General features: G+C 44.0%; 1 protein-coding gene across 1 annotated transcript in view; it reads left to right on the top strand.

The window, feature by feature from the left end:
- LOC148146101 (uncharacterized) overlaps window positions 1-12932 on the top strand; it is a 39743-nt gene that overhangs the window by 15099 nt on the left and 11712 nt on the right. Inside the window, exons 5-6 of the mRNA XM_087998682.1 lie at window positions 3806-3823; window positions 11677-12386. Coding sequence (XP_087854808.1) covers window positions 3806-3823; window positions 11677-12386 — 728 coding nt within the window. The remainder of the gene's footprint in view (window positions 1-3805; window positions 3824-11676; window positions 12387-12932) is intronic.

The following is a 12932-nucleotide window of genomic DNA, read 5'->3' as shown; positions in this document are numbered from 1 at the left end:
ACAACTAGTAGTCAGAGATCCCAACTGATTAATTTGTGTACCAGTTCTTGTAAACTTTTAGTGGTGAGTGTTTTTTAACAAATTCATCAAATGCCAGTTTCTGGGATAATTCAAGAGTTTTTCTGTTTGAATCCAACACTAGTAGCAATAGTAAATTCCTGTGGGAGTCAGCAGCTAAATCAGTAACACTGAAGTCGAGAACAAGAAGCAAATTGCATTTCTGTTGCACCGTTCACAATGTAGAGTTGTCATACAGTGATCTAGAACTTCATCAGCACATCTGACATGTGATCACTATTGTACTGCGACAGTCAGTTTAGACAATAGACAATAGACAATAGGTGCAGGAGTAGGCCATTCAGCCCTTCGAGTCTGCACCACCATTCATTATGATCATGGCTGATCATCCTTAATCAGTATCCTGTTCCTGCCTTATCTCCATAACCCTTGATTCCACTATCCTTGAGAGCTCTATCCAACTCTTTCTTAAATAAATTCAGAGACGGGGCCTCCACTGCCCTCTGGGGAAAAGCATTCCACACAGCCACCACTCTCTGGGTGAAGAAGTTTCTCCTCATCTCTGTCCTAAATGGTCTACCCCTTATTTTTAAGCTGTGTCCTCTGGTTTGGCACTCACCCATCAGCGAAAACATGTTTCCTGCCTCCAGAGTGTCCAATCCTTTAATAATCTTATATGTCTCAATCAGATCCCCTCTCAGTCTTCTAAACTCCAGGGTATACAAGCCCAGTCGCTCCAGTCTTTCAGCGTAAGGTAGTCCCGCCATTCCAGGAATTGACCTCGTGAACCTACGCTGCACTCCCTCAATAGCCAGAATGTCTTTCCTCAAATTTGGAGACCAGAATTGCACACAGTACTCCAGGTGCGGTCTCACCAGGGCCCTGTACAGCTGCAGAAGAACCTCTTTGCTTCTATACTCAATCCCTCTTGTTATGAAGGCCAGCATGCTATTAGCCTTCTTCACTACCTGCTGTACCTGCATGCTTACCTTTATTGACTGGTGTACAAGAACACCCAGATCTCTTCGTACCCAATTTGCTCATAACAAGCTCCTGCAAACAGTAATGTGATAATTGCCAGATAGACTGTTAGTGATGTCGATTAAGTAATAAATATTGGGCAGGAGAACTCGGTCACTTATTTTTAAAATAGTGGAATGTGACCTGAGAGGGAAGAGGACCCCAAATTTAACATCGCATCAAAATGTCTATATTTCTGACGACTACACACTCCTTTGATATTACAATAGTGTGAGAATAGATGTCGTGTTCAAGTCTCTGCAATGGGACTTGAATCCATAGATTTCATGCCTGAGAAAGGGGAGTATTTCTATTTGTGGTAGGACACTTGCTTCTGAATGATTCAGTGGTTCAAGTCCCACTCCAGGGCTTCAGCACAAGAACAAGCTGCAACTCTCGTACTGTACTGAGGGAGCACTATTGGAAATTGTTGAATTTAGAATACAGATGGAGAGTGTGAAGATAAAATCCAATACCAGAGTCCTTTGCTTAAACATGGGAGACTACAATAGGATGAGGGAGGACTTGGCTAAAATAGACTGGAAATAAAGGTTTTATGGTGGGACTTTTGACGAGCAGTAGGGGACTTTCAAAGTAATTTTTCAAAGTGCTCAGCAAAAGCATATTCTAGTGGGAAGGAAGGACTGTAAGAAGAGGGGTAATCTGCCATGGGTGTCTAAGGAAATAAGGGAGGCTATCAAATTAAAAGAGAGGGCATACAAAATGGCCAAGATCAGCAGGAAACTAAAAGATTGAGAAAGCTTTAAAGGTCAACAGAAAGCCACAAAAACAGCTCTGAAGAAAACATGAGAACAATCATTATTACGGAAGAGCTAGTGTTGGGCAAACTAATGAAGCTAAGGATAGGTAAGTCTCCTGGCCCTGATGGAATGCATCCCAGGGTACTAAAAGAGATGGCGGAAGAAATAGCAAATGTACTTGTGGTAATTTTCCAAACTTCGCTGGACACTGGGGCAGTTCCAGCAGATTGAAAAACAGCAAGCGTGATCCCACTGTTTAAAAAGGAAGGTAAACAAAAGATGGGGAATTATAGCCAATTAGCTTAATATCTGTAGTGGGGAAGATGCTTGAGTCTATTATCAAGGAAGAAATAGCAAGGCATCTTAATAGAAATTGTCCCATTGTACAGATGCAGCATGGGCTCATGAAGGGCAGGTCATGTTAAACTAACCTGTTGCAATTCTATGAAGACATTATGAGCAAGGTGGACAACAGGGACCCAGTGGATGTGGTGAACCTAGATTTACAAAAGGCCTTTGACAAGGTGCCGCACAAGAGGCTGCTGCATAAAATAAGGATGCATGGCATTAGGGGTAAACTATTAGCACGGATAGAGGATTAGTTGACTAACAGGAAGCAAAGAGTGGGAATAAATGGCTAGCAATCATAAACTAATGGTGTGCCTCAGGTATCAGTGTCAGGACAATAACTGGGCGACACGGTGGCTCAGTGGTTAGCACTGCTGTCTCACAGCACCAGGGTTGCAGGTTTGATTCTAGCCTCGGGTGACTGTCTATGTGGAGTTTGCATGGGTTTCCTCCGGGTGCTCCAGTTTCCTCCCACAGTCCTAAGATGTGCAGGTCAGGTGAATTGGCCATGCTAAATTGCCCATAGTGTTAGGTGCATTAGTCAGAGGGAAATGAGTCTGGGTGGGTTACTCTTTGGAGGGTCGGTGTGGACTGGTTGGGCCAAAGGGCCTGTTTCCACGCTGTAGGGAATCTAATCTAATCTAATTATTCACAATTTACATAGATGATTTGGAGTTGGAGACCACGTGTAGTGTATCAAAGTTTGCAGATGGCACTAAGATGAGTGACAGAGCAAAGTGTGCACAGGACTGTGAAACTTTGCAGAGGAACATAAATACTTTAAGCGAGTAGGCAAAGGTCTGGCAGATGGAATATAATCCTGGATTAGTGCTGCTGGAAGAGCACAGCAGTTCAGGCAGCATCCGAGGAGCAGGAAAATCGACGTTTCGGGCAAAAGCCCTTCATCTGATGAAGGGCTTTTGCCCGAAATGTCGATTTTACTGCTCCTCGGATGCTGCCTGAATTGCTGTGCTCTTCCAGCAGCACTAATCCAGAATCTGGTTTCCAGCATCTGCAGTCATTGTTTTTGCCCAGATGGAATATATTATGTTAATAATGCAGAGGAACGTGGGTGTCCTTGCGCATGAATCCCAGAAGGTTGCTCTGCAGGTACAACATGTAATTAGGGAGGCAAATGGAATTTTGTCCTTCATTGTTAAAGAGATTGAGTTTAAAAGCAGAGAGGTTATGTTACAGCAGTACACGGTGCTGGTGAGGCCACACCTGGAGTACTGTGTGCAGGTTTGGTCTCCTTACTTGAGAGAGGATGTACTGGCACTGGAGGGGGTGCAGAAAGGGTTCACTTGGTTGATAGGGAGTTGAGGGGGTTGGCTTATGAGGAGAGACTGAGTAGACTAGGATTATATTCATTGGAATTCAGAAGAATGAGGGGAGATCTTAGTGAAATATTTAAAATTATGAGGGAAATCGGTAAGATAGTGGTAGAGAGGATGTTTCCACCGTCAGATGAAGCTAGGACAAGAGGGCAAAGGCTCAAAATTAGAAGGAGCAGATTTAGGATTGAATTGAGGAGGAACGTCTTCACCCAGAGGGTTGTGAATCTGTGTAATTCCATGCCCAGGGAAATAGTTGACTCTACTTCGGTAAGCGTTTTTAAAGCTAAGGTAGATTTTGTTTGAAAAATATAGGAATTAAAGGACATGGTGAGAGGGTGGGTAAGTGGAGCTGAGACCACACAAAGATCGGCCATGAACATATTGAATGGTGGAGCAGGCTCGAAGGGCCGGACGGCCTGCTCCTGCTCCTCGTTCTTATCTTCTTATGTTCGGATGGAATTTAAAGTGAAGATGCTGACTGCCTGTTTGGAGGGATGTGAAAGATCCCATGACATTATTTTGAAGAAAGAGACCAAAAGAAAAACCTGCAGATGCTGGAATCCAAAGTAGACAGGCAGGAGGCTGGAAGAACACAGCAAGTCAGGCAGCATCAGGAGGTGGAGAAGTCAACGTTTCGGGTGTAACCCTTCGTCAGGGCTGGGGGTGGGTGTGGGGGAGCTGCAGGTAAAGGGGGTGGTGGGGGCAGGGTGGTGAGGTGGGGATCGGTGAAGACAGGCAGAGGTTATGACCTGGTTGGTCAATGGGAGGAATGAATCTGGTTGGTAGCTGGAAGGAAGAGTCGATCAGAGGAATGGAAGGGAGGGAGGGGGGGGCTGGGAAGGGAAGTCGGGGGATGGGAAGGGAAGTTATTTGAAATTGGAGACCTCAATGTTGAGTCCAACGGGCTGTAGGTTGCCCAGGCGGAAGATGAGGTGTTGTCCCTCCAGTTTGCGGTCTGATTTGCTGTGGCAATGGAGGAGGCCAAGGATGGTCATGTCAGAAAGGGAGTGAGAAGGGGTATTAAAATGGATGGTGACTGGGAGGTCTGGTGTACTCTGCAGGCTGGGCTGAGATGCTCAGTGAAATGTGCCCTGACTTTATGTCTGGTCTCCCTGATGTAGAAAAGACCACATCGGGAGCACTGGATACAGTAAACTAGGTTGAAGCAGAGGCAGGTGAATTTAGGTCTCACCTGGAAGGACTGTTTGGGGCCCTGGATGGAGGCGAGTGGGGTGATGTGCAAGCAGTCCTGAAGAAGGGTTACACCTGAAATGTCAACTTCCCCACCTCCTGATGCTGACTGGCCTGCTGTGTTCTTCCAGTGTCCTGCTTGTCTACCTACTATTTTGAAGAAAAGCAGAGGAATTATTCCCTGTGTCTTGGCCAATATTTATTGCTCAGTCAATTTGGGGCGGCATGTTGGCTCAGGGGTTAGCATTGCTGCCTCACATCACCAGGGACATTTGAGCCTTGTTCTCCCTTGTCTGTGTGGGTTTCCTCTGGATGCTCCAGGTTCCTCCCACAGTCCAAAAATGTGCAGGTTAGGTGAGTTGGTTGTGCTAAATTGCCTTCAGTGTCCAGGGATGTGCAGGTTAGGTGGATTAGCCATGGGAAATGTAGGGTTACAGGGATAGGATGGGTTGGGGTTGATGGGATGTTCTCCTTCAGTGGGGTGGTGTTGATTTGATGGGCTGAATGGCCTGTTTCCACACTGTAAGGATTCTATTATTCTATATCGCACAAAATAAACTATGTGTTTTGTATTGCAAAGTAAGGGGTTAACTATAACTTTGTTCTAGATTGGGTGTTATTGGAGTCATTCTCAGTCAGGTAAGTGGGGGATATCAGAATGAATAATATATAACAAAAGAGGGTGTTATCTCGAATCCAAGAGGATTGACCTGTATTTCGTTCAAACTTTGAGTGATGCTTCCACTTACATACATTGAATATAGAACACATCTTTAAGTCTGTTCCTGGCATATCCAGATCCATGTTATTAAAGATTTAAAGTTGCACAAGGACTTTATCAACATTTCATATGTATATGGCATCACTGTTACTTATGCATGTGAAAGATGCATTTGGTTAACACTAAAAGCATAAAAATGGTTGTTCAATATGACAGCCTGTCCTTCACTGAATGCTGAAGACAGGTCGTTTGCATAATATGATTCCAATTATAGAAAGCAATTAACAAAATGTTGCTCTGTCCATGTCCTGCCAAATGTTAAGGCTAGTTAAAAATACAGTTTGCAACGTGTAAGGGAGTTGTCATTCCAAGTGATCCAGGATGTGAAGCATGAAATATTTGGACTGAGATGAATAGAAAAGTACATGCATCATTCAAAGATACAGACTGATCGCACGTGGAATGAACTTGGGTTTCTATAATTTGTCACAGATTAGCTAAAAGGGGATTCAAATAAAAAATCAGCCAGGGGACCCCAGCTGTAAACAACATAGTGACTTCTGTTGGAAATGGAGACTGGATAAAGTTATGAAAAAGTATGGGTATGATTCACTTCAGGCAACACTTTCTGGTTCACAGAATAAGTATTGCTTTTTTTTATTACATGTGGGACACAGGCATAGCTGGATGGCCAGCATTTATCATGTGCCCCTCGTTGCCCCTTGAGAAGGTGGTGATGAGCTGCCTTCTTGAACCACTGCAGTCCATGTGGTGTAGATCGATCCACAATGCCCTTAGGGAGGGAATTCTAGGATTTTGACCAGTGACACTCATCTCAGTTTTGAACCTATTTCCTCTCACTCTAGTTCAAGACTGTTCCACAAAGGGGGAACACCTGTTCCACATCCACCTTATCAATCTCCTTTAGCACGTTACATACCTCAGTCAGATCCCCCTTCATTCTTCTGAACTCAGAGTGCGTATAAGCCCAAGGTATTCAACTGCTTCTAATACACCAACAGTCTTTTCATCCCTGGAATCAATCTGGTGCATCTCCTCTGAATTGCCTCCAGGGTCATCACATCTTTTCTCAAGTAAGGAAACCAAAACTGGAGACAATACTCCAGATGTGGTCTCATCAACGCCTTATACAGTTGTAACAACAATACTTTTTATAATCCAGTCCCTTTTCAATAAATGCCAAGATTCCATTTGCCTTTCTTATTATACACTGCACCTACATACCTACTTTCTGCGATTCATGCACAAGGACACCCAGATCCTTCTGCACTGACACACTTTGAATCTGACTCACTTTTAAAAAATAATTTTCCCCTTTAGTTTTCCAGGCAAATTTGACAACCGTGCACTCATGCACATTAAACTCCATAGAGTCAGAGAGTCACAGAGGTGTACAGCATGAAAACATACCCTTCGGTCCAACCCGTCCATGCCGACCAGATATCCCAACCCAATCTATTCCCACCTGCCAGCACACGACCCATATCCCTCCAAACCCTTCCTATTCATATACCCATCCAAATGCCTCTTAAGTGTTGCAATTGTACCAGCCTCCACCACTTCCTCTGGCAGCTCATTCCATACACATACCATCCTCTGTGTGAAAAGATTGCCCCTTAGGTCTCTTTAACATCTTCCTCTCTCACCCTAAACTTATGCCCTCTAGTTCTTCCCAACCCAGTAAGAAGACTTTCTCTACTTATCCTATCCATATCTCTCTTGATTTTATAAACATCTATAATGTCAACCCTCAACCTCCAACGCTACAGGGAAAACTATTCAACCTCTCCCTATAGCTCAAGTCCTCCAACCCTGTTAACATCCTTGTAAAACTTTCCTGAGCACTTTCAGGTTTCACAACATCCTTCCGATAGAAAGAAGACCAAAATTGCACGCAATATTCCAAAAGTGCCTAACCAACAGCCTGCACAACTGCAACATGACCACCCACTCCTGTAGGCAAAGTGAGGACTGCAGATGCTGGAAACCAGAGTTTAGATCAGAGTGATGTTGGAAAAGCACAGCAGGTCAGGCAGCATCTGAGGAGCAGGAAAATCGACGTTTCAGGCAAAAGCCCTTCATCAGGAACAGAGGCAGGAAACCTCCAGGGTGGAGAGATAAATGGGAGGGTGGGGGAGGTACTGGGGAGAAGGTAGCAAAGAGTACAATAGGTGAATGGGGGAGGGGATGGAGGTGATAGTTCAGAGACGAGGGTGGAGCGGTTCGGTGGGAAGGGAGATTGGCAGGTAGGACAGGTCATGAGGACAGTGCTGAGCTGGAAGTAAGGTGTACTCAATACTCTGACCAATAAAGGAAAGCATACCAAATGCCTTCATCACTATCCTATCTACCTGCGACTCCACTTAGAAGGTGCCATGAACCTGCATTCCAAGGTCTCTTTGTTTAGCAGCACTCCCTAGGATCTTACCATTAAGTGTATAAGTCCTGCTAAGATTTGCTTTTTCAAAATGCAGCACCTCGCGTTTATCTAATTTAAACGCCAGCTGCCACCCCTCAGCCCATTGGCCCATCTGATCAAGATCCTGTTGTAATCTGAGGTAACATTCTTTGCTGTCCATTATACCTCCAATTTTGGTGTCATCAGCAAATTTACTAACAATACCTCTTATGCTCACATCCAAATCATTTATATAAATGATGAAAATAGAGGACCCAGCACCGATCCTTGTGGCACTCCATTGGTCACAGGCCTCCAGTCTGAAAAACAACCCTCCACCACCACCCTCTGTCTTCTACCTTTGAGCCACTCTGTTTTCAAATGGCTACTTCTCCCTGTATTCCATGAGATCTAAACTTTCTAACCAGTCTTCCATAAGGAACCTTGTTGAACACCTTACTGAAGTCCATATAGATCATATCCACCGTTCTACCCTCATTAATCCTCTTTGTTACTTCTTCTAAAAACTCAATCAAGTTTGTGAGACATGATTTCCCATGCAAAAAGCCATGTTGACTATCCCTAATCAACCCTTGCCTTTCCAAATACATGTACAACCTGTCCCTCAGGATTCCCTCCAACAACTTGCCCACCACTGACATCAGGTTCACCAGTCTATAGTTCCTTGTCCTTACCACCTTTTCTTAAATAGGGGCACCACTTTTGCCAACCTCCAGTCTTCCGGCACCTCACCTGTGACTATCGATGATACAAATATCTCAGCAAGAGGCCCAGCAATCACTTCCCTAGCTTCCCACAGAGTTTGAGGGTACACCTGATCAGATCCTGGGGATTTATCCACCGTTATGTGTTTCAAGACATCTAGTACTTCCTTCTCTGTAATATGGACACTTTTCAAGATGTCACTATCTATTTCCTCACATTCTATATCTTGATCTATCCTGTCTATACCTGACATATGCTTCCTTCTTTTTCTTAACTAAACCCTCAATTCCTCTAGTTATCCAGCATTCCCTATACCTACCAGCCTTCCCTTTCACCCTGACAGGAATATACTTTCTCTGAACTCTCATTATCTCATTTCGAAAGGCTTCCCATTTTCCAGCTGTCCCTTTATCTGCAAACATCTGCCCTCAACCAACTTTTAAAAGTTCTTGCCTAATACCGTCAAAATTAGCCTTTTTGCAATTTAGAACTTCAACTTTTAGATCTGGTCTATCCTTTTCCATCACTATTTTAAATCTAATAGAATTATGGTCACTGGCCCCAAAGTGCTCCCCCACTGACACCTCAGTCATCTGCCCTGCCTTATTTTCCAAGAGTAGGTCAACTTTTGCACCTTCTCTAGTCGGTACATTCACGTATTGAATCAGAAAATTTTCTTGGACACATTTAACAAATTCTTCTCCACCCAAAACCCTTAACACTATAGCAGTCCCAGTCTATGTTTAGAAAGTTAAACCCCACTACCATAACCACCCTATTATTCTTACGGATAACTGAGATCTCCTTACAAGTTTGTTTCTCAATTTCCTTCTGAGTAATAGGGGGACCATCTGCCAATTTCCAGCCTATTTAAGCCTATTCTTCTACCCTATCAATATCTAATTGTAAACTCTTTATCTCCTCATTACATCCTGCTTTTTCAGCTATTTTAGTATAATTTGTGAATTATGCTCTGTTACACTCTGTCCCTGCTTGCAGATCATTTATAAAGATTGTAAATAGTTGAGGTCTTAGAACTAAACCCTGTGACACCCCACTAGTTACAGTTCACTGTCCAGAGAAAGACCCATTTATCTCATCCCTCTGCTTCCTGTCTGTCAGCCAATCCTCTAACCAAGCAAATATTCTACCCTCTGGGATCTAATCTTCTGTCTTGTATGCGGCACCTTGTCAAATGCTTCCTGGAAGTCTAGATATACTACAGCCACCAGATCCACCCTGCTGGTTACATCCTCAAAGAACACCAGTAAGTTTGTCAAGCATAACTTGCTCTTCATGTTGACACTGGTGAATTGATTTTCCAAGTGCTCAGCTATCTCCTTCTTTATGATTGACTTCAGCAACTTCCCCACAGCAGAGGTCAAACTAACTGCTCTATAGTTTCCTACTTTTTACCTATCTTCCTTTGTTCGAATAGGGATGTCACATTAGCATGTTTCCAATCCACTGGTACCTTTCCAGAGTCCAAGAAATTTTGGAATATTATAACTAATCCACTATCTCTGCTGCCACCTTCTTTAATACCCTGGGGTCTTGGCCATCAGACCCCAGGAATTTATCTGTCATCAATCCCATCAGTTTACTTAATACCTCTTCCCTAGTTATTCTAATTTCACCAAGTTCCTCTGTAGTAACTGCAGCTTTTGGGAAGAAATGATTATTTTCCACTGTGAAAAGAGGCACAAAATATGAGTTTAGTGCCTCTCTCATCTCGGAGTTTTCCATTATTACCTTGCCATTTTCATCCTCTGAAAGGCCAACATTTATGTTCACTATGCTCTTCCTGGGTGGCACGGTGGCTCAGTGATTAGCATTGCTACCTCACAGCACCAGGGACCTGGGTTTGATTCCAGCCTTGGGCAGCTGTCTGTGTCAAGTTTGCACGTTCTCCCTGTGTCTGTGTGTGTTTCCTCCGGGTGCTATGGTTTCCTCCCACAATCCAAAGATGTGCAGGTCAGCTGAATTGGCCATGTTAAATTTCCCATAGTGTTAGGTTCATGATTCAGAGGGAAATGGGTCTGGGTGGGTTAGTCTTTAAAGGGTCAGTGCGGACTTGTTGGGCCGAAGGGCCTATTTCCACACTATCAGGAATTTAATCATTTTATTTACTTCTGGAAGCTTTTAGTATCAGTGCTTATGTTTTCTGCTAGTTTCCTTTCGTTGTTCATTTTAGCTCTTTTGATTCTGTTTTTTGTAACACTTTGTTGACATTTAAAGTTATCCCAGTCCCAATACGGAAAGTCAGGTCCAGTTTCTGAAGTGCTAATAGCAACTGGCATTAGTGAGACAGTCCCACAGCTTGAATCACCATCTGTAATCGGGAAGTGGTGGGGATAAGTGGAACAATGTGTGAGTTGGGCATTTTGAAAAGGAAATGACCATAAACTCCTTCATAAATCTGCGATGTAAATTCAGGTGAGTACAATCTCTCATGAGTATGAATTGGAGTCATAGAGATGTACAGCACGGAAACAGACCCTTCAGTCCAACTTGTCCATGCCAACCAGATATTCTTAATTAATCTAGTCCTATTGGCCAGCCTTTGACCCAAATCCCTCTAAACTCTTCCTATTCATATACCCATCAGATGCCTTTTAATTATACCCACCTCCATCACTTTCACATTCCATAAATACATCACCCTCTATGTGAAAACGTTGCCCCTTACGCCCCTTTTATATCTTTTCCCTCTCACTTTAAAATTATGTCCTCCAGTTTTGGACTCACCTACACTGGGAAAAAGACCTTGACCAAAAACCCTATCCATGCCCATCATAGTTTTGTAAACCTCTATAATGTCACCCCTCAATCTCTGACGCTCCAGGGAAAATAGCCCCAATCTATTCAGCCTCTCCCTATAGCTCAAACTCTCCATCCCAAGCAACATCATTGTAAACCTTTTCTGCACTGTTTCAAGTTTAGCAACATCTTTCCTATAGCAGGGAGACTGGAATTCAACGCAATATTCCCTAAGTGGCCAAACCAATGTCCTGTACAGCTGCAACATGACCTCCCAATTGATGTTAACCTTCCTCAGAGAGTTAGTAATGGGTGCATCATTAAATGTGCCAATAACTTATGAAAATATTGATGTTTTTCTCATAACTTTTGCAGATGAGACTGGTCAGCTCTCACTGTTGAAATGCAACGACCCTGTCTATGCTGATACTGCGTCGGTAACTGGATGGAAAGATGGTGATGGGGTGGAAATGGTGACCAGCGTGCAGCAAACAAAGGCAAATGTCTGCAATCATACAAACCCACACCATGTGCAAACAACAGAGTGTCTATTGGAAACAAACTCACAGGGTCCAAAGGGTGTTGTCGCCGGGTCTTCCACCAACTCTTTGCAGGAAGGGTGTGAGCCTGGTCGCTCATCAGGCATCAGGTCTGACACTAATGGAAAAGAGGACATTGAAGGGGAAACAGTTCCCAATCAGAAGATTCAAGGACCTGCAGAAACTGATCAGCATCACTGTCTAAAGACGCCAACGGAAATGTTTGCAAGTCCAATCGGTGCAATCGAACCCAAGGAAGGTGAAGACAAACAGATGTTACCCAGCAACCAGTCCAACTTCCAGCTCCTTGACACTTTAATGTGCATTAATGACACAGACAGGGAGCACCATCAGCCTGCGTCTTACAAGATGAAAGCCAGGGATGGTCACGCACCAGCTAGAGATGCAACGTCAAAGGATGAAGATAAAAGCTCAGGCACTGAGCAGCTCCTGGCCAACCTAACGTTGGGAAATAAAGAGGAAGATGAGACCACGCTAATTGTCAGCCCATTGGGTCAGCAAGCAGCAGGCACCCTGAGAAAACAAGTAAATCCCTTACCTATTCACACATTTACTAGAGAGCAGAAGGGTGCTTTGTTCCTGCTGCTGCTGTGTGCAAGTGTAAAAGACGTTAAAGAAATACAATGGGCCAAAATTCAGTACCAGACAGACATGAAAGAGATGCATGTTGAGCAGGAGGAGATACTGGGTTAGTCTGGTGCATGTATCCAGCACCGTTGCTAAATGTAACAAGGTCATTTCTGTACCATATCCCCAGCAGCACTCACCATTCATCAGATACCAAACCATGGGTTGCAGGATGCGATTTTACAGTTGCAAATTCTGAGGCTGCAATGGCAGCCATATTGTTTGGACTGAGTTTTGACAGCTGCTAGGCCCCTTTGATTTCTTTTATCATTGTCACATGAACCAAGATACAGTAAAAGATATTGTTTTGTGAGCTTACCAGAGTGGCACGGTGGCTCAATGGTTAGCACTGCTGCCTCACAGTGCCAGGGACCCAGGTTCGATTCCATGTTCGGGTGACCGTGTGGAGTCTGCACATTTCTCGCAGTGTTTGCCCAGGTTTGC

This window comes from Chiloscyllium plagiosum, unplaced genomic scaffold (assembly GCF_037043375.1).
Source record: "Chiloscyllium plagiosum isolate Xiang-an unplaced genomic scaffold, Cpla_swu_hap1 HiC_scaffold_21, whole genome shotgun sequence".
Taxonomy (NCBI): Eukaryota; Metazoa; Chordata; class Chondrichthyes; order Orectolobiformes; family Hemiscylliidae; genus Chiloscyllium; species Chiloscyllium plagiosum.
The sequence above is the reverse complement of the archived record's forward strand: the minus strand, read 5'-3'. Positions and strand labels throughout refer to the sequence as shown.